Source organism: Hippocampus guttulatus, chromosome 7 (genome assembly GCF_054856545.1).
Source record: "Hippocampus guttulatus isolate MCC_2025c chromosome 7, RoL_Hgut_1.0, whole genome shotgun sequence".
NCBI lineage: Eukaryota > Metazoa > Chordata > Actinopteri > Syngnathiformes > Syngnathidae > Hippocampus > Hippocampus guttulatus.
In genome coordinates this window covers 15,759,561-15,779,085 of record NC_141267.1, presented here as the reverse complement: position 1 = coordinate 15,779,085, position 19,525 = coordinate 15,759,561, and the positions used below count along the sequence as shown (strand labels likewise).

At 45.8% G+C, this 19,525-nt stretch overlaps 1 protein-coding gene across 1 annotated transcript; it reads right to left on the bottom strand.

Annotated features, from left to right (window-relative positions):
* Positions 1-309: 309 nt before the first annotated feature.
* onecut3a (one cut homeobox 3a) lies at positions 310-19,092 on the bottom strand. The gene is made up of 2 exons (XM_086115222.1): positions 17,835-19,092; positions 310-650 (listed from the first exon to the last, which is right to left on the bottom strand). Exons 1-2 carry the CDS (start codon positions 18,889-18,891, stop codon positions 358-360), a joined length of 1,350 nt encoding a protein of 449 aa, XP_085971348.1. The 5' UTR covers positions 18,892-19,092; the 3' UTR covers positions 310-357.
* Between the last annotated feature and the right edge of the window lie 433 nt (positions 19,093-19,525).

Below are 19,525 nucleotides of genomic sequence, written 5' to 3'. Positions count from 1 at the left end.
CAACAAATACAGAAAAATCTTTGGTGTCTCTTTACTTAGATGCCTTAGTGATGATTTTCTTAAAAAAAAAAAAAAAAAAGAAAGAAACTGACTCAGAATCAATGATTGTCCTTGTGTAAGTTAGTGGACCTGACCTCACCCCCCCCCCCCCCTCCCTCCCATTTAGAGCTTGACATTTTTGACCGACAAAAAAAATGATTGCATGGCACGAAGGATTTTTTTTTTTCTTTCTTTTTTTTTTTTTGTGTTGGTCGGGGGGGGGGGGGGGCAGAGGATGGTCCAGGCCCGGATGGGGCTCTCAATGCCAGTTTGCTACGCCTGCTCGCCCAGGCCTGGATTGTCCCCTCCCCCTTCCTTTCAGGCCTTGGAGAAGGTGGTGGCGGAGGTGCCCGGCTGCACGGGGCCGGTGCCGTGGTCGTCGTGCCAACGGTCCACGCAGCGGCGGCGTGCGTTCATGAAGAAATTGCTGACGGTGCTGAGCTCCAGGCCGAGCTGCTGGGAGATGGTGATCTGCATTTCTTTGGATGGCCGCTTGTTCTCCTTGAAGATGGCGATGAGCGTGCGCCGCTGCAGGTCAGTGAAGACCAAGCGCTGCTTCTTGGGCGCGCTGTTGCGGTCTTTGTGTTGCTCCTGTTCTTTGCGCTTGCAGGCTTGGCGTGGATGGCAGCAGTGGGAGGGATGGGGATGAAAGTGGGAGGCAGAGAGGGGAAAAGAACACAAGGCAAGGTAAGTATACAAAAGTGAACTCTGTAGCTCTAGCTCGGGTCAAGTCGACATGCTGTATGATGAAACGGAGGCCCTTTTCTTACTGGCTAGCTGTCCAAAGTTGCTCAAAAATAACTACGGTGTATACTTTTTTTCCAAGGATCCCTCTTCATTATGCACAAATTAAACATACGCGTGTGTAAAGCCGTAGGAATGTTTTCTTCGAAAACTGCGTTCCAACCGAATATTTTCTCAGTTTGGGTCTGGCGCCAGTTTACATATTTACGTCTTTATCCATCGTCGGCTGCTAGAATTATTGCGTGCCAAGCGATTCTCCAGCCTGCAGATGGATTTACGTGAACCATTTCATTCATACCAAAAATCTGTGACAATTTATTGGGAATTATTTCGCCCGTCCTCTGGGGTGACTGAACACCAGTTTTGGGAATATATTTTGATTAATATCCAAGACCCATTTGTTCTCCTTTGCTGTTAGCTAATGTTTTTTTCTGAATACTAACAACGCGAATGGGTGCTAGATAATCCCCAAAAGCAGTTCCCGGCCGCATACAAGTAAAAAAAAGAAAAAATATGTATTTTGCCAGGAAGTTGCTCAACTCCCAATGGCTGACACCAAAAGCTGAAACTTGAACACAACGTAGTGCTCCAGTGGGACAGCCATCCAAAACACACATCAAAATGCATTTTGAATGGATAAAGCAGCTTCTGAACTAACCCCTGACCTCAACCCCATTGAACATTTGTGGACTATACTTAAAAGCTCCACCCATGACAGAAAACCAACTCCTTTGAATAAATCATTCTTAACATTGTGCCAATAAGAGTCGTCAAATATTCTGCCAAATTGACAGTAAGCCAAAAACTTGCTGATCGGAATCTAAAACTTGTTCAAATATGAACCACTTATTAGTGCAATCGTGATTTTGACCGTGTCTCGTTTGGAGAAAACTCAGAGTGGCTGTGAAAAGGCCCCAGAATGTCTGCTGAACAAAATTGTGCTGCGCAGCGGAATAAAATCACATCCCAAACTTGTGCTGCTTGGTGGCAACTGGTTTGAAAGTAACACGGCTCGTAAAGTAGTCCATACGCTGGCGAGAGGAGCTTCTCCAGCTCCACTCTTATCACCTATAAAAGTTGATTTAAAGCAAATCTATGTGCCCTGCCCAGTGGGAATATTCCTTCCATCCTGCCGAGTGCAGACAAGGAGTCAGGCTGCTGGGGGGGGTTTAAAGAGAGTGGGTGAGTGTAGGGTGGGTGTGGGCAGTGGGAGCGGGGGGGGGGGGGGACACTCCTGCTGCTACTGTTTGATTCAATATTAATGCAGTTTGAGTCACGGCGGGGGACCCGAGTGAGCGTTGCACAAAAGTAAGCATTGTGGGATTCAAAATGAGGTAAGAAAAGATTGTGCACAACGTGGACAGATGAGATTTTGTGTAAGGAGAAACGAAAGAAAGGAGGGAGGGAGGCATAAAGAGGGGCTGGCCAACGGAGGAGAAAAGCAAGATATTGACCCACTTTGCTGTAGGCACTGGCGGTGGAATGGGGGGGCTGGTCTCTCTGCTGGGACTGGGGTCAGACTATCCCCCGCTACCCACCCCAAGCAGGTCTACAGTCTGCTACTTCAAACGGAGCCCAGTGGAGCCCACTCGACTGGGCTCTGAGAGGGTATTTATAACCCAACCTTCCACCCCACCCCCTAAACACGAACACTTGAGACTGGCTCCTCTTCCCCGTACACCAAGCACATTTCAAAACACTCGTTTGACGCTCTGGAGTCGGCAGAAAGGCAGAGAAGGCAGGGATTAATACTTAATAGAGTGGTGCATTGTGGGTAGGGGGTGAGGAGGCTGCAGTGGGGGGCAGTGGCACGCAGGTGTACGAGTGGTGAGCGGGAATGTTAGGGCGCCGCCACCTCCGCAGCCGCCACCGGTCCCCCGCCGACCGAGGGATCGAAGCGCGCCTAAACGGGCTGCGCGACCAAACTCGGCTCCCTGCTGTCCCGGTTTAAAATGGAAGGCAAAATGGGGAGCGAAGGGCAAAGAATGAGAGAAAAAGATGTCATCCACGTGTGGTCTCCATCTGCTGCCGCCGCCATTGTCTGAACGTCGCCTTCGATCACCCTCGCGCTGCATCCTGGTGCATGTAAAGACAGAATTTGTTCGAACTTGTACGCAGGCTGCATTTTGTGTGTGTGTGTGTTTGGTGACATAATGGTGGTGGGGGAGTGGGGGTGATTGTGCTGAAGTGGCTGGAGTCAAGCAGTGGCGCTGTGTGTCTAATTACAGTGGAACAGAGCCCATTGATCAGCCATTGCAGTCCAATCGGTTTACGACAGACGTCTAACCTGCACACAGGCCCATCCATCATATTCACGTTGCACATCGACACCGCAGCTATGTATTTATGTATACGGTACTGTACACACACACACACACACACACACGTATACACGATTTCAAACCGTTCGTAATTTTTCTCCACCTTGTCCAAAACCCTGCTTCCAGCTGGAGAAAAAGTGCCCCAAAGTATCTTGCTGCCACCACCCTGCTTCATTGTAGGTTGCTGTTCTTTTGGCCATGAGCAGTGTTGTGTTTGCACCAAACATTCTTTGTGGCCATAATATTCAACCTTGATTTCAGTAAAATGGACCAAATTCTCTCAAACCCGGCAAAACTATTGGAATTAAAGTGCTGTGCCCCCAATTACAGTATTCGAACCTGTACAAGGTGGGCAGGAATTCAGGACTCCATTGTTAGTCATATCTCTAAATTTGCTGACCTATTCCAATATTTTGTCACTTAATTGTTTTTTATAGTTTGTTTGTTTTTTACCCACAATATGATTAGCTTTGGCACATGCTTTGCTAATCTTGCAGAAACAATATCAGATATGGGTTTATGCTTCTTTTACCATGGGGGGGGGGGGGGGGGGGAGAATAGATCCTGTGCAATTAGTTCTAGCCCACTCTCGTATATTTAAAGCCAATGCAGGTTGACACCTCTGTCTACCACCACAATAATGAACAGTTTTTTTAATACCCCTAAACTGCTGCATTCGTGTCGTATTGCGTCACCCCAATCATTGAATGAGAAATACTCTCAACGCAACATCATTATTGCATTTCGACAGCACTTCAAACAACTTTGTAAATGACGACAAGGCAGCTCATTACAGTGGATGGATCGGTGAATTCCTTTCTAAGTCTTATATCAACAACTTTGGACTGGAGGTGGAAATCAATCACAGGGGAAACTCACGAGAGCGAGCGGGATGACGAGACAGCGATTGCGCAATATGCTGGAAGGAAAAACCAAACACCTATGGTGCATCAGTGAACAAGGGCAAAAAAAAAACCAGGCTTCAATCACGAGTGAATCAAATATTATGGTTCTACTTTTTAAAAAGATGGGAAAAAACGATAATCACATCTACTTGTGGCATAGTAAATCTTTCCTCTATTCCTGCTGTAAATACCGGAAAAGACCTTCGTCTTGCAAGAAAGAGGAGAGATTGCACAGAGCAAATGAATGCAACCTTAATGCGGTACACAAGTTCTTCGACAAACACCGCAGCTGCTGTCGCACTTATACTTCACACCTGAACCGCTTCGTGATCATATACAATCGTTTACGGTTCACAAATAACCGTGGTCAATGAGCCACAGGCTGCTTCATGAAATCCATATTGACAAGACGCATTCACGCTGACGCCAAGTAGGTGACTATTTGTAACTCCTGCACAGAACCAAACCTCCATTTTCCTAGGGGACATATTTGGAAGGCGAAAAAAGGCATACTGATGCACGTTTAAACTTTAAGAGTTTGTGCTTTCAAATATGTGTCTTTGTTTCTAGTTGTATGACATTACAAAAATGCGTTATAGTAATTGAATTACGTTTCGCTGACACCCTGCCTGCTCTCAAAAATATTCATGCACTGCTAAAATGATCAATGTAGATATGCATCCTTTTCTACATTTAATCTCATGCCTCTCAACCTCTCTTGATCTATTTAGTTGACCCGATGACCTCGTTCAAGTTGCTCCAACCAGTCGTTCAGGTATACATGCAAGCACACACTTATGTAAAAAGTAGAATATGGACGTGTGTGTGTTTGTTTTTTACCCACAAAATGATTAGCTTTGGCACATGCTTTGCTAATCTAGCAGAAACAATCCACAAAAGACAATTTGATAGGTTTTTGCAACATGAAAATGACATTTAGTATTTTTTTAATACATGCTGTAGAGTAAAACCAGGTTATTTTTCTTTTAAAAAATAATCTCAAACCTTCTGCATTGGTTAAAATATGAATGGTTTTTTTTGTACTTTATTGTTGACTAAAATGACATTTAGGCAATGTCATTTTTATACACTATAAAATTTCAATATATATAAATATATTTTTTATTTTAAAAATGTCAATCCTTGACCTTCAGTCAAATATGCATAGTTTGGGCATGTTATCGTTTCAAAAGAATGACGTTTATTTTTGCGTATGGATTTGTATAAAATATGTTTATAGGTACAATACATGAACCTGTAATACGTGCGTTCCTGCCCGGTCGTCCACGGCTTGCCACTCGGCCTTTCATCCGCCGGGTGTCGCTCTCGCCCCGGCCCTTCTTAGGCAACTGGGGCGCCACGATGCGTTGCCTTTGCTACAGGCGCTGGATTTACTAATCAATATCGATCGATCCGGTGAGGAAGGGGGCCCTGATTACTGAACCAAACTCGGCGTAGAAAGGGGGGCCGGTGGGGGAAAAAAAAATCGATCATTGCAGCTTTTAGAGCTCCAGTGGGCACCACCGAGCAGAGGGGGCGGACGTACACAAAGAAGCAGCCGGGACACGAGCGCGCATTTGTGGCGTTGCAATGCTCCCCGCTGCTCCCTCGGCCCCGGGGGGACTTGTCAGAAACGGCGGCTTATCCCTCGGGCGACATGTTTTTGCGGAATACATTTACTTTTATAACACGATATCATGCATGGGGAAATAAGCAGCGAGTTATGGAGTCTTGTGTGAATCTTATTATTATTAATCTTATTGCTTATAATTTGGCCCTGTTTGGCCCCCCCCACCCCCCACCCCACCACACACACAGCGACCATGGCATTAATATTCCTCTTCCCAGCGACAAACCGAGCGAGGTTAAGAGAAAGGCACATGGCTGTTCAATAATCGATCGATGGATTCGTGAATAATTCGTGTGTGAAATTCACTTGGTCCAATTAATTATGGCCTGGAGGAGTAGTGGGTGGAGATTCATGGTGGGCAAGACAGCCCAGGAAATGGGAGGAAAATAATCGCATATGGAACACAAAATCATACCGCACACGTGTACATTCGTGTAATCTCGGAAAACATTTACAGTAGTGCGCAAACTGACGCAAAGTACCAGTTGTATATCTAAAAAATGTCATATATGTAGAAACACTATAACATTGGGCATTAGAACGTTAACACTGCAAGATAACAATACAATACATACTGATTTATATAGCGCTTTCACAACAGCAGCAGCTGTAACAAAACGCTTAACAAAACAGTTAACATAAAGTAAAATAATAAACACAACACATAAAACACGAACGGGAAAAAATATTAAGTCACGTTTCAATTAAAACGCATTGCACGCAGGTTACATCAAAATTGTACCGAACGAAATGTTTGAAATCAAACAGTTCTAAAATACGAACTTAACTTGAATGTTGAATTTAACTTGAATACCACTGAACATCTCTTACCATGCATAATCAAAATGTAGGTTACCAAATCTGTCAACAAGGCAGACTGCGCATGCGGATAGTGACGTCATTCGGGAAATATATGTACCGTGAGCCTCATGTTAACCAAACTACACTGGATGCGTTCGAAATCATTACACCTGCTATTTCGTACCCTATATGCCATTTTTTACTGTCGTGCTGTTTGAATATGTGTAGTCAGTCATTCCTTTCAAGTGATTATTTTTTCAAACTCATTCTACGCTTCAAAAAGGGAATGACAATGGTCACCAGTAAAGCAAAATATTGCATTGCGCCGATAGGATGACAAATTCAAGCACTGTGGCATGAAAATGTCTACAAAGAACAATACATCACAGCAAGGCTGTACTGTATATTTAATCCAGAGTGGTCTGCAATAAGGGCCCTGGGGCCATTTGTGGCCTGCCATCCATTTTTCAGTGGCCCGCGACATGACAAAAAACAAATAAAACCGACATTTTTCGTTATTTTTTTCTTTTATCTTATTTGACATGAGCCATAAGGTTAGCTAAAAAGGTTAAGACGCACAGGGTGAGAAGGGAGGGTGTCAGAAAAATAGGTGCCATTACTATAATTCCATTTTTGAGGAAAAAATAGTTTATTCCACTTTGTGCTCTATGACTGATTTCTGAAGATGTCACATTAATGATCCTCAACTGTTGAACAAATTATCACTTGACAACAAATTGTCCTTTTGTTTTTGGTTCTGAATGGGGAGATCAGATTTGCCTGCTGTCAATAACTGAGCTACATCTACTCTGTGAGATAGATGGCCACCCTAAAAACTTCAACTATTTGCCTTAACACCTATAACAGAAAGGTGATGAAATTAAATAGACAATATAAACATGATATTATTGTCGGCTTAACTAAAGTTAGCGTGTCTCAAAAAAAATGAAGAATTTGAAAGTGGCCCTTTCATCCTTCCATTTCTTCCATCCCTCAAATAAAAAATGTTTGGAGACCCCTGACTTAATTTTAAACAGCATAGTTTACTCTTTAGTTCACCAAAAAGTCCAGTAGAAACCAATGATTCTTTTTCATACAACTTGAGGGAATGACACTTGAAGAATATCTTAACACAGGGCATTCATTACCTTGACTCACGACCTCTTCACACAATACAAAGTTACAAGGACGCTTCAGAGCTCTACCGCTAGATGGCGGCAGCAAATGTGACCACATGCAGTGACCGTCGTTGCGCATTGATGTCCTCGCAGTGAAACAACACTCAGTTGGTGGCACTAACCCACCAAGAAGAAAGGACAAAACATTAGGGACATTTGTGTTCATACAAGGTTGAGCATTGTTTTGCATGAGCTACTGTGTTTATATATGGCACAGTACTGCTGAGTGCAAATTTTCTTGTTTGAAAAAAAAATCACCTATTTGCAGATTTTTTTCCCCCAATATTTATTTTTTTTTTGGGGGGGGAGGGTGAAAACATACGAATAATGATTTTTATCCATCCATCCATTTTCTAATCCGCTTACCCTCACAAGGGTCGCAGGCGTGCTAGAACCTATCCCAGCCATCTTCGGGCAGTCGGCAGGGTACACCCTGAACCGGTCGCCAGCCAATCGCAGGGCACACTTAGACGAACAACCATCCGTGCTCACAATCACACCTAGTGACAATTTTGAGTGTTCCGTGAGCCTGCCATGCATGTTCTTGGAATGTGGGAGGAAACCGGAGAACCCGGAGGAAACCCACACAGCCACAGGAGAATATGCAAACTCCACAGAGGAAGGCTGGTGCCAGGATCAAACCCTGCACATCTACACTGTGAGGCAAACGTGCTCACCAGTTGCCCACCGTGCCACCGCATTCCCATTCATTTCAATGGTAAAAGATCATTTGCAATACAAGCATGGTCATGAAATGAATTAAACTCGCATCTCGAGGTACCCGACATCTTGGCAGTTCAGCTCAGCAAATTCACTTCTCTTTTTTCTTCTTTTTTTAACCGAACGGAATCTCTCTCTCTCTCTCTCTCTCTCTCTCTCTCTCTCTCTCTCTCTATATATATATATATATATACTGTATATATGTAAATGAGGGGGGTCCACTGTAGTTTATTTCAGAATAAATTTTTAACTCCACAGCATTTGGGCTAGCCGTGTGTGGGGGTTTTTTTCTTCTTTTTTCCCCTTTTCCTTCATTTGAAAGGCATTCTGCAAGTTTGGTCTGATCAATTCCGTGCATGGGACGCAGTTTGCCCAAATAGAGTTATGCGCGCGCGCGTGAGTGCGTGCGTATGCCTGTGTGCGTGTGGGTGGAGTGAGATTTTGTTTGTGTGTGTGTGCGCGCGTGTGTGTGTGTGTGTGTGTGTGTGTGTGTGTCAGTCAGACAGACGTGCAGGCTGCAGGCCAAAAAAGCGGGCCAAGAAAACTCCTCGCAGCTCAATAGCGACCGCGTGTAATGAGTGCGAATTGGCGTTAATGCACTGATAACGGGACACAATTTGTTGCTTGGCCCTCCTGCAAGGCATTGCTCCTCCAACTCCTCCACGCGCGCTCGTCGCTAAATAAGGTCGCCAGAATATTAGAAACAGCTCTCAGGTGTGTGTGTGTGTGTGTGGTGGGGGGGGGGCGTGTTCTATGTTCTTTGTACTTTATTAGCAGCCTGGGGTGCACGCACTAATGAGCGCCGCAATCGGCGCCCGAGTAATTAAATGCACTCGAGCGTTTTGAGAGAGTCTGGTTTTTAAGAAGCGCGATGATTATGACTATTACCGCCGCTTTAATTGCACATCTTGCAGCCATTCGTTTCCAACTCGCGTCTTATGTGAGATTAAACATTGATTTCGTCCACTTCATTTCTTTTAAGCAGCTACGCGTGATGAACGTTCGCGTTGACGCGCGCGTGTGCGACTGCACGTTTGGATTTTCAACGAAATGGTCACGATGGAAGATGTGGTTCAAAGTTCTTTCGTAAATTAAGGAAGTTTTATCAAAGTTGATGCGCAGGTGAATTTGCCAGTATTGGAGTCGCTGCAAATGTGTGCAGCGTTTATGCGAATTATAAAAGTGGAATTGCGCGGAAACCTTTTCTATAATAATAATATTCGCTAATTGTATTCACCTGTTCATATTTTCTATTCGTAACAAAAATACCAAAAACACGCGCACACTTTTATTTACTCTCACAACCCAAAATCCGTCTAATTTTTTAAATTCATGTGTGGAAATGATCGCCAGGGATAAAAACGGACCTATTTTGATTTGTCTCGCAAACGTGCGCGCGCGCATCCCGTGAATGATTCACACAAATAAATCGATTATCAGAAAGCAGACGGGCAAACGAAGAACAAAAACACTGGTTACCTGTTAGATTTAAATATCGTATCATGCAGAGTGCGTTTGCGCGGACATCGATTCATTTCCCAATCGATTTCACACTCGTCTTGCTCTTTTTGTGCATGCGCGCGCGCGTGTGTCTTTGTGAAGACAAAGCAAGTAAATTGCCAAATTATTCTTTCATTTTAAATAGGACGGCTTCAAAAAACGTATTTGAAGGTTGATCGTGGCAAATGTGAATCGCCTTGGAAATTGTTTATTTTGTGGTATCATCGTGCCAGACCCAAGTTGTAAAATTTCGAAAGAGAACGCGTGACGACATGCGGAAGGTTTGAATTGAAACACACGCAGGCACGCGCACAAACGTTAAATCTTCTCTGGAGATTTCCACAGTTAATAGCAGATGAAATTGCCTTTTCGAAAACTGGCACCTCTCAATTGGATTGGATACTTTTGTTCTATTAAGCAAGCCATTATCGGCCCTTTAATAACCGACGCGGCCTGTCAACTGTGCCAGATAAGCAGACAACACACCGACCACAATATTAGGTACATCTAACGGCATTCCAAATTACAAGTGCTCGATGAAAAAAAAATACGGAAAAACCCTGCCTTGATAAAAACGATGTCTAACGATATATTTTATTATGATTTGTAATATCTCGGTTGCCTTACACGCGCGTGGCGTCACTGCACCACTGCACTTTTCCACCACAATAATAGAAATGTATTTTATGTGTGTGTGTGTGTGTGAGAATTTTGAGATGTTTCAAACATGATATGCCACGCAAGTTAGCTTTTGCGCCAAACCTCTTGGGCTTTCGCTCCGTTTTTCTGCACACTCCCAAAAATGTACGCCAAGACGTAGATATTTAATGTTTTCACGGTCGATAGTCATACTAACCCGCACAGCTAAAGAATTCGGCTCTATCTCAGGCTCGCATAACAGAACCTGCATTGCGCAGTTTAATTGCACGACTACCCCCACTTACCTTTTTCTTGCATGCACGCGCGTTCTTTCGACTGTGATTCCGATTGAGCTCCCTGGGTCAAAACTCACGATTTTTTTTTAAACACACACACACCACACAAGCGCCACAAGGACGAATAACCAGATTGGATTATGATTATCTCGTCTTCTTTGTGTATATTTGCCTGGGAAATAAGTGCGTGTGCGCGGCATTAACCCTTTTGAGGCTATCTGCGTGCATTCGGTCGACTCTGGCAGCAATTTGATTTAAAGGTCATTCTCTCCTATCGATCCGCTTTGGCGAGGGTGGGGGGTGTAGAAATTGATCATGTGAAATAAAAGAGACGGTATGGGAGACTGTACAGAGTCCAGACCTCCTCGGTTGCATTTGTAATTGTCCGTGCGCGCTCGGCGGCGGCCCCCGAGTGCGAATTGGAGCGAGAACGTGGGAGAGAGAGCGCGTGCGACTCGGCTGCACACCAGTTTGACTTTCTATTAGAATCGCATTAGTTTTGAATAATAGGCACGACCCCATGCATGAGAGCGGTGTGGGATGCATAACGAAGAAGTTCAATGCTCGTGAACTTTGGATCAGAAGAAAGCAGGAGGAGAAAAAAAAAGGTTGCAATGTTGTTTGACGTCACGTCCTGAACGGCGGGCGGAGGTTAATGGAGAAATGGTGTCTGCGTGATATTGGTGGGTGGGAGTAAAGGGGGTGTTAAGGGAGCTGGGGGGGGGGGGGGGGCGTGGCTCGGCTCCAGGGATGGAAAGCAGAGGTCAGGGAATGGAAATCGATACATATTCAGGGCTAGGCCACATCGGCTTCCTAACTAACAATGTGTGGCCGCAAGAGCCACTCACAAGCTTGCTCGCATCCGCGCCGAGGGAGCAGGAATCCCACGCGTGCACTTCCGCTTTGCCTCGTACGCGTATAAGAAGGATGACGATGTCAGTTCAATTCTAAATACAGCGCGTTCTGTCCTCAACGCTTTTTGGGGTACCGTCAAACAGGAAAATTCACATTACAATAAAGTACATTTGTCATAGAGCTATTTTCTAATTGCAATTATTTGTCCGAAATGTCCTCCACGACCATAGCAATATTGTTGCAGGTTTTTTTTACCAGTTAAACATTCACATTAAGAAAAGAAGAAAGAAAGAAAGAACTGACGTTGAGCTCAACGTCTTTGGACGACAGTTGACAATGAATGGAGCACGTCCGTCCTGAATTCTTTATCATCGATTCATCCCTCTCTTTCATAGCATCAAATTGCTTGTGTGAAATGTTAGGATTGGACAAAATGTCAACAATAAAAGAAAAGAAATGCACTCACCTTTTGCAGCCTTTCTACTATGGCGAATTACAAGTCCCTGTCCGACATTATGTCCATTTGACGTTCGGACTACGTGTACCTAAACAAAGATGCCGCAAACAATGCAGCTAGATGTTTTTATGACCAGTGTTGCCACGCTTACTTAAAAAAAAAAGTTCTATTTGTTGCTTGACGTGTCACGGCACCAAAACATCAATGTGAGTTAGTTTCTATGGGGTTTTGCATTGTGTGACTTTCGGCAGACAAAATGTTTGGTTGAATACAAAACGATTCTCTCCCCCCACCCCCCCCCCACCCCACCCACAGTAAACCACAAGTCGGAGTCTCAAAAAACAGCTTGAGGCAAGTCCTCAGCCTACGCATTGAAGAATTGTTCGCTATCTGCCAAAGTGCTCCTTGTTATGAAGTTTGCTGACCCCATCCAGCGCATGAAACTCAAGACCAAGAATTTGTACGGGCGACAGCTGGAATCTCAAAGAATTTTGAAGTTGAGGTACTACTGCATACCTGCACATCTTTGCAACCAAACATGAAATGTTACGTAACAAGTCGCGTCGCACATATGATGGCTTCTTTAGAGGTAGCAAATGAGATGAACCCGACTCAAGAGTGCCTCTGCTGGTTGCATCAATCAATTACACCAAGGGCTGATTTGAGGATTAGAAATTTCAGGGTGTTGATAGATTTGGTGCCTGAGCACAATGAGGGTGGGGGGGGGGGGGGGTGGTATTTCATTAACTTGGATAGTTTGGGCTTCGAGGAGCTCTTACATCACATAAAAAAAACTATTAAGTTCCAAATTCTTCACTAGTCGTTAATAAATGCCACATTTACAGTACAGGATGACTCTGGAGTGGATTTTCACCCCCCCCCCCTCTCATGCCACTCCCACAGGAAAAAAAATCCTATCCCAGTCCCGGTCTAGAGACTTTCAAATTGGCTGCTCATATCTGTGTAAATTATATATTTTTGAAAATTCCCACTGGATAATCCCACTCCTGGGAACATTTTACCTGTACCGTCCCAATCCTGTGATTAAATGTCAAGTTGACTCCTGCCAACCCGTGGGAATCCCCTCCAAAATGTCACCCTGACAATTGCGTTCATTTTGAGAAACAGGAAACTCATTGGATCGTATACCCTATCGATTCGAACTGAATCGAATCGTCCCACTTTAACCCTTTCACACACCCTGTAACCTGAAAACATGATAAACTGTCCACTGTAGTAACCGCTGTCCCTGAAAGGGTTCAAATGTACCATCTTTGTGTCAAATTGTATTTTGTAGAAGAGATGCACACTCCTATTTGTACCCTTACTCCAAATGTGCCTGTTTGGAACCAAATTTGGCTCTCTACCCTAGTTGATGGACTCCTGCTGTAGCCCTTCTTTCAACACTCTGAGAATCTTGAGACTCCAAGGTGAAGTTTTTTTCGATTTACCCTTTTCCAGAGCAAAAGATTGGAGCCAAAATTGGTTCCCTGATGGGGTTTTGGGGGGAATGAGTTCAAAATTGTGTTCCACTTTTGTATTGGTTTCCAAGCACGTGCACAATTTCTCAGAAAAAGGGGCTTCATCTTTCATCCATGATTGGTTGTTATCATTTAGTATCGCTGGACTACTGGGAAACACCCAATTTGCCTCTGTACTTTACGAAAGGTCCAATGTCATACTTCTTCCCTGTCCAATTTGTTTTGTACCACCAGTTTGTCAAATAAAGATCTCTCTCTAATTTGGAGTCCACATCCATTGGTGGGTTCCATCAGCGAGATCATCACACGTCATGAAACAGCCTCGGGGGTTTGACCTGCGGTAAAACGAGCGCCTCAGCTTTCCCTCAAGCGGCTTTGAAAGGTTGTACACCAAGGCGTGTCTCTTTCACTACTTGCATCGCGCGCCGGCCGACTCGCTGCGTGAGCGCTTAACGAACGAGGCTCCCAAACCGCAGCCGCGCCGTTTACTCCCATGCCTCCCCACCGCCGCCATCAATTATTAAAGGGGAGCAATCGATCATCTCGCCAGCTTACATTCAGATTTATTAATGGTTTTTTTTTTTGCATCAATCATAGTAAATATATACGTTCTATCCAATTAGAAGCCATGCCTTGTCAAGGCTCCAAAAGAAGAAGTGCTGATTGTTTATTTTGTGATCAGCTCAGTTTGGATCTACTCGGATCCATGTTGTGATCGACACCGTTGTGGATTGCGCTATTGATCCACGGCTGGGAGCTGTTGGATGAAATAATTGTGTTTCGGGCCTACAAGAATGTGATTAACCATGTGTTGAGGCAGCGAGAGTTCGCCACCTTGAACTGTCCTTAAACTGAAGGGCAAAAATACGCAGGGGGTGAGGGGGGGGGGGGGGGGGGTTGCCTCCGCAGACTCATTCAACACCACGGAAAGCATTACCGACTCAAACTACGTGCTTTCTAATAGGTCATAAAATCAAGTTACTAGACTGTAACGCTTTTAACAGAATAAGGGCAACAATTGCCGGCGACTTTTAATTGCCAGTGTGTGGCGGATGTGCATAAGGGGTGTAGTCCACTGAATAAAGGCCCCTCATTCTCCTCCTAAATAATGCCCGCCGCCCCTCCTTGCAACCTTTTTTTTTTTGTCCAGCGAGTCCTGACCTAAGCACCCTGGAACGTGCCTCGGCCATTCATATGCAAATAAGCCAACTGTGCTTTTTTTTTTGTTGTTGTTGAAGGTTTATTGGCAAGAATGTGTGTGTGTAGAGTAGAGGAATTAAAATAGTGCAACAGGGAAATGAAATGGAGACAATAACGCTGCTGTGTGTGGAATAAATGTACAAAAGGGGGTGGGTACTTTGTGTATATAAATGGATGGAAAATATGAACAAATTATGCGCATTTGTGGGTTCAATTAATCGACACCATTAATATTTTGGTGGTACAAAATCGACAAATGGCTGTTTTATTGTGATCTTGAAAAAAGTAGACCAAGGTAAATAATCCTCATCAAATGGTAACACTTTTTTATTTATTTATTTATTTTTACCTTATGTGTTCGATAGATGTTGGCAATGGTGTTGACAACAAGTTTTGGAGCTGTTTTGCTTCATCTTGAACTTGAACCTTAGGCTAGGTGGAAGGAATTACGAACTGTTCCAAACAGGTACTCAATGGTCAGGCTTCTGCTCAAAGGCAAAAACATGTCAGGGAAAGCCTACTAGAACATCTAAACTTGATTTGGAGTTAGCCGGAGCTCAGTGAAGTGATTTGGAACCATTGGGTGGCTGTTGCCCATTTCAGAAGTTGACTTCTGCAGCCCTGTTCTTCTTTTTTTTTTTCTTCGACAAGAGATATTTTAATACATTTCCCAACCAAACTAAATATATATCTAAAAAAAAAAGTGAGGCAATGACAAAAGCAAATGACATATTATGAGTATTTGTGGGTTACATGTGCTTTTATATGTTTTTTCAAATTGCACCACCATTGATATATAACACCTCTAAAGAACAAATGGAGGCAATTGTACGTCGCGATCCTTCTTTAGTGCAAACATCTTTTTAAAATAAATGACACTCCCGGTGATATTTCCTGAAAATCTAAGTTAAGGAAGAGCCATAAAAAAGACACATTTGGAACAGACGCCACACATAAAAGAAATGAAACACTGTGACAACGCTATCAGAGAAATCGCTTTTTTTTTTAATAGCAGCTGTCTTTTTACTACAGCCCCCCCCTCCACCCCCTGTGCATCCCCCACCCCCTTTACATCTACAATACACCCGTCTCATTCTCCTGCAGGGGAGAGACCAATGGGAGAGAGTGCTGAGGCAGGATAATTGATAGATGCACTGGCTATCCTTATCGATCAGGCTTGTATTGATCCCACCAAATACATTGAGATGGAGTGTGGAATTCAACACAGATGCAAAAGACGAATTGTTTTCGCCGTTAATGCCTCCTTTAAACGTCTCTTCCAATGCCCTGTCTTGTTTACATCGAAGCCGCTATTCATTCGTGGATCAAATGTAAAAATGGGGTCTTCTTTTAGCAAAAGTACATCTATGTTTTTTGTTTGTTTGTTTGTTTTTTACTTGCTGAGGGTTTGCAAGAGGACTGCATTGGCGCCTCTGGGTGTTTGCTCCATTAGTCGTGAAGGGCATGCACAGTCCCCCTAAAACGAGGCATGTCTCCTCGCACAGTATTTGCGTGTGTGTGTGTGTGTGTGTGTGTGTGTGTGTGTGTGCGCGCTTGCATGTACAGACAGTGGCATTTTCGCATTAGCTAAGCAGGGCGGCTTGCATTGATTTGTGCGACTGTGATGAATTTGGAATAGTAATTTGAAGTTATTGATTGATGTGGCCCAGCGAGCCTCACTTTCAGCATAGTGCACCCCCCACCTCTCTCTCTCTCTCTCTCTCACACACACACACACACACACACACACACACACACACACACACACACACACACACACACACACACACACACACACAGGGCCCATGCATGCACCCAGGGTAACGGTAATTTTAAAAGCAATCAGTCAAATAATTCCTCCCCAGCACAGATTTGCATACAGGCCATTCGTCATTTTGTCCCTATATGGGCGCCATTTTGGCTCTTGGTCGTTCACCAAAACAAGCTAAAGCTGCATTTTGCTAAATAAAAACAACTTTTTTTTTTTTTTTTGCTTTCGTTCAAGGTAATAGATTTAAGCACACCTCAGCACCACCTTGTCTTCACCCCCACGACGGATATTGGCGGCTTTTATCCCTTATATAGAGTGTTGAAGATATAAAAGCCCGCACAGCCCAATTAGCTTTAACTGCGGTGGCACTTAAAGAGACAATTGCGGGTCGGCGTTTCAATCTTTATTTACCAGAAACCCCAGCCGGGGAAAAAAACGCGCTGAGAAACAATTTACATGCCAATTAAGTGCTTTTCAATAAGGCATCGACTGGAACTAAAATATGCCACTATAGCCTGCCTTAATTGAAGTGTTGCCTTGAAAAACGACTCACAAAAAAAAAAAAGAAAAAAACAGGGAGGGGGTGATTGACGTCTAACGGGTCTTTTACAGCAAAGAGGCGTCGATGAGAGCTTTTAAGCTCAGCTCGAGTGTTTTTATTTAAGTCTCCATCGACGAGAATGATAGGGAGACGTGTTTTTGTGCACACGCGAAAAGCAACAGAGGGGGATTCGAGGGGGGTTTCCGACAAAACGGCTCCTCGTTTTTGAAGAGAATGCGCGCATCTGTTTTTGGCTGCCTTGATCCAAATCGATCATTTATCAGAGCGCCACTCTGAGAGGGGACGCCTGGACCTAAAGTATTGATCCACGGGAGGTCATGCACCCCCCCCCCCCCCCTCCCCAGCTTCATCTCTTGGAGGCCATCCTTATTTGCAAAGATGCATTTATTTATTTGGGGGGTGGGGGGTGGGTGCAAAACCAAATTTGTTTGCAGTCCAATTTATTTGTATTTAATGAGTTGCGCGTTTGGGGAAGAGCATAAAACGCGTGCGTGAAATTGATGCGAACTTGCGCAAATCAAACTCACCCCCCTCACCCCCGCCAGTCTGTTTACAGCATCAATCAAAGAGAAAGGCCAACATTTAACTCCCTGCAACCAAGTTTGACTCGATAGAATCGACTCATAACTCGTAGTAATGTCCGTTTGACTGCCATCGACAGTCTCGCCACATTGACTTTGGATTGATCCGGTCGGGGAGCCGCTGCTGTTGAAGCGGGGCCGCCTCGTCACTCACCTGCAAGCCTCAGCGCCGACATCCGCTGGAATTCGGGCTCCTGGAGCCACTTCCACATCCTCCGGAAGGTCTCGCGGCCCGACTTGAGTTTACTCCACGGTTTAGGGTTCCGCAGCAGGTCGGACAGGGTGCCCTGCGAGCGGCACAAGATCCTCTGGGCGAAGATGGCCTGCGGGATGCTGTAGCGCTTGAGCTCGGCCGTTATTCGCTGCGCCACCTCCTTGGTGTTGATCTCCTCCACCTGGCCGGACCCGCCCCCCTGCGCGCCCCCTACCACCGCCTGCCGATCCCGCTCCGACAGCATCGAGCCGTTGGCCTGAGAGTGCGGGTGGCCGTGGTGGTGGATGCCGTTGAGGGACGTCATGAGGCCGGCGCCGTGACCGCCGAGCCCCCGTGCCAGGTGCTCCTCGCCCCTCGACAGCATGGCGGCGTGGGAATCGAACCCGCCCGCCGAGAGCATCTTGTCGTTGGAGAGGTGAGCTCCGGGGCCGTAGGCGCCGAGCGACTGCTGGGAGCCGTGCAATGGTCCGAGGCCGTTGGAAAGGGGAGACAGCGACTGGCCCATGCCGGACATGTCCTTGGGGTAGTGGCCGTACAGGTTGCTCATGGAGGCGAGGCTGCGGTCGTCCCGCATGAGCGTGAAGCTGCCGCTCACGTTGCCCGCCGCCAGCCGCTGGTGCGCCGGGTGGTGATGGTGATGCGCGTGCGGGTGCGGGTGGTGGAACTTCTCCGATACGGTGGAGATGGGCGGCAGGTGCTGCAGCGGCGTCAAGGTGGTGTAGGTGCTGCTCAAGCTCATCCCCCCCGAGTCGCACGACATGCTCATGGCCGGGTGCAAGGGACCGGAGAGCGCGTGGTCGGCGCGATAGTCGCCCGCGCCCTCCAAGATGGAGGCCATGCTGGACACCATGGCCGAGCGGCCGTGGGACGACACCAAGTTCCGGTGCGACGCCGCCGACGGCTGCCGCGCGTGGTGGGGGGAGTTCATGAGGTCCCCGCTTTGGTGGGAGTGAGCCACGCCGTGCAGGTTGCCAATGTTCTCCATTGTAAGCTCCATGTTTGGGGGAGGAAATCAAGAGGGGGGGATCTTTAATTCCACCCCGCTCGGACGGACGGACGCACGCACGCACACGCACGCACACGCGCTGTGTCTGGTCTCGCTCCTCTCCTCGCTCCTCTCCTTTCCTTGCCGATAAATTGGGAACGATTTCAAAGCCGAGCCATTGATTGCGGTTGTTTGTCTGCAGTCAATCCAGCATGGTCCTCTCTCTCCTAGTGGCGCCAACCTCTGCTCGTTTTCCTCTTCTCTCTCTCTCTCTCTCTCTCTTTCTGTGCGTGTCGACGTTCACATCATAGCAGCCAGCCTGTGCGCATGTGCGCGCCCCCGCGGCGTATCCTCCAACGCGCGCGCTCTCGGTAAGGGGATGGACCTGACGTCACGCCGACGTGTCCAACTGATTGGGTTGCGTACGGGGAACTCAACTCCAGCCCTCAAGATTGCATTAGGCGGCAGCGTCGGCGTCCGTGATGATAAACAAAACGAAAAAAAAAGGTACAGTCTTGAGCAACATTTACTTTCAGGAGGATAACGGCAGGATTCTTCCTTGTTGTTTTGTGATAAAACGCAGAGTGCCACGTGTTCTGCGTGTGAAAGGTTCAATATTCATAACGCTAGGCCACGTGGAGTTTTC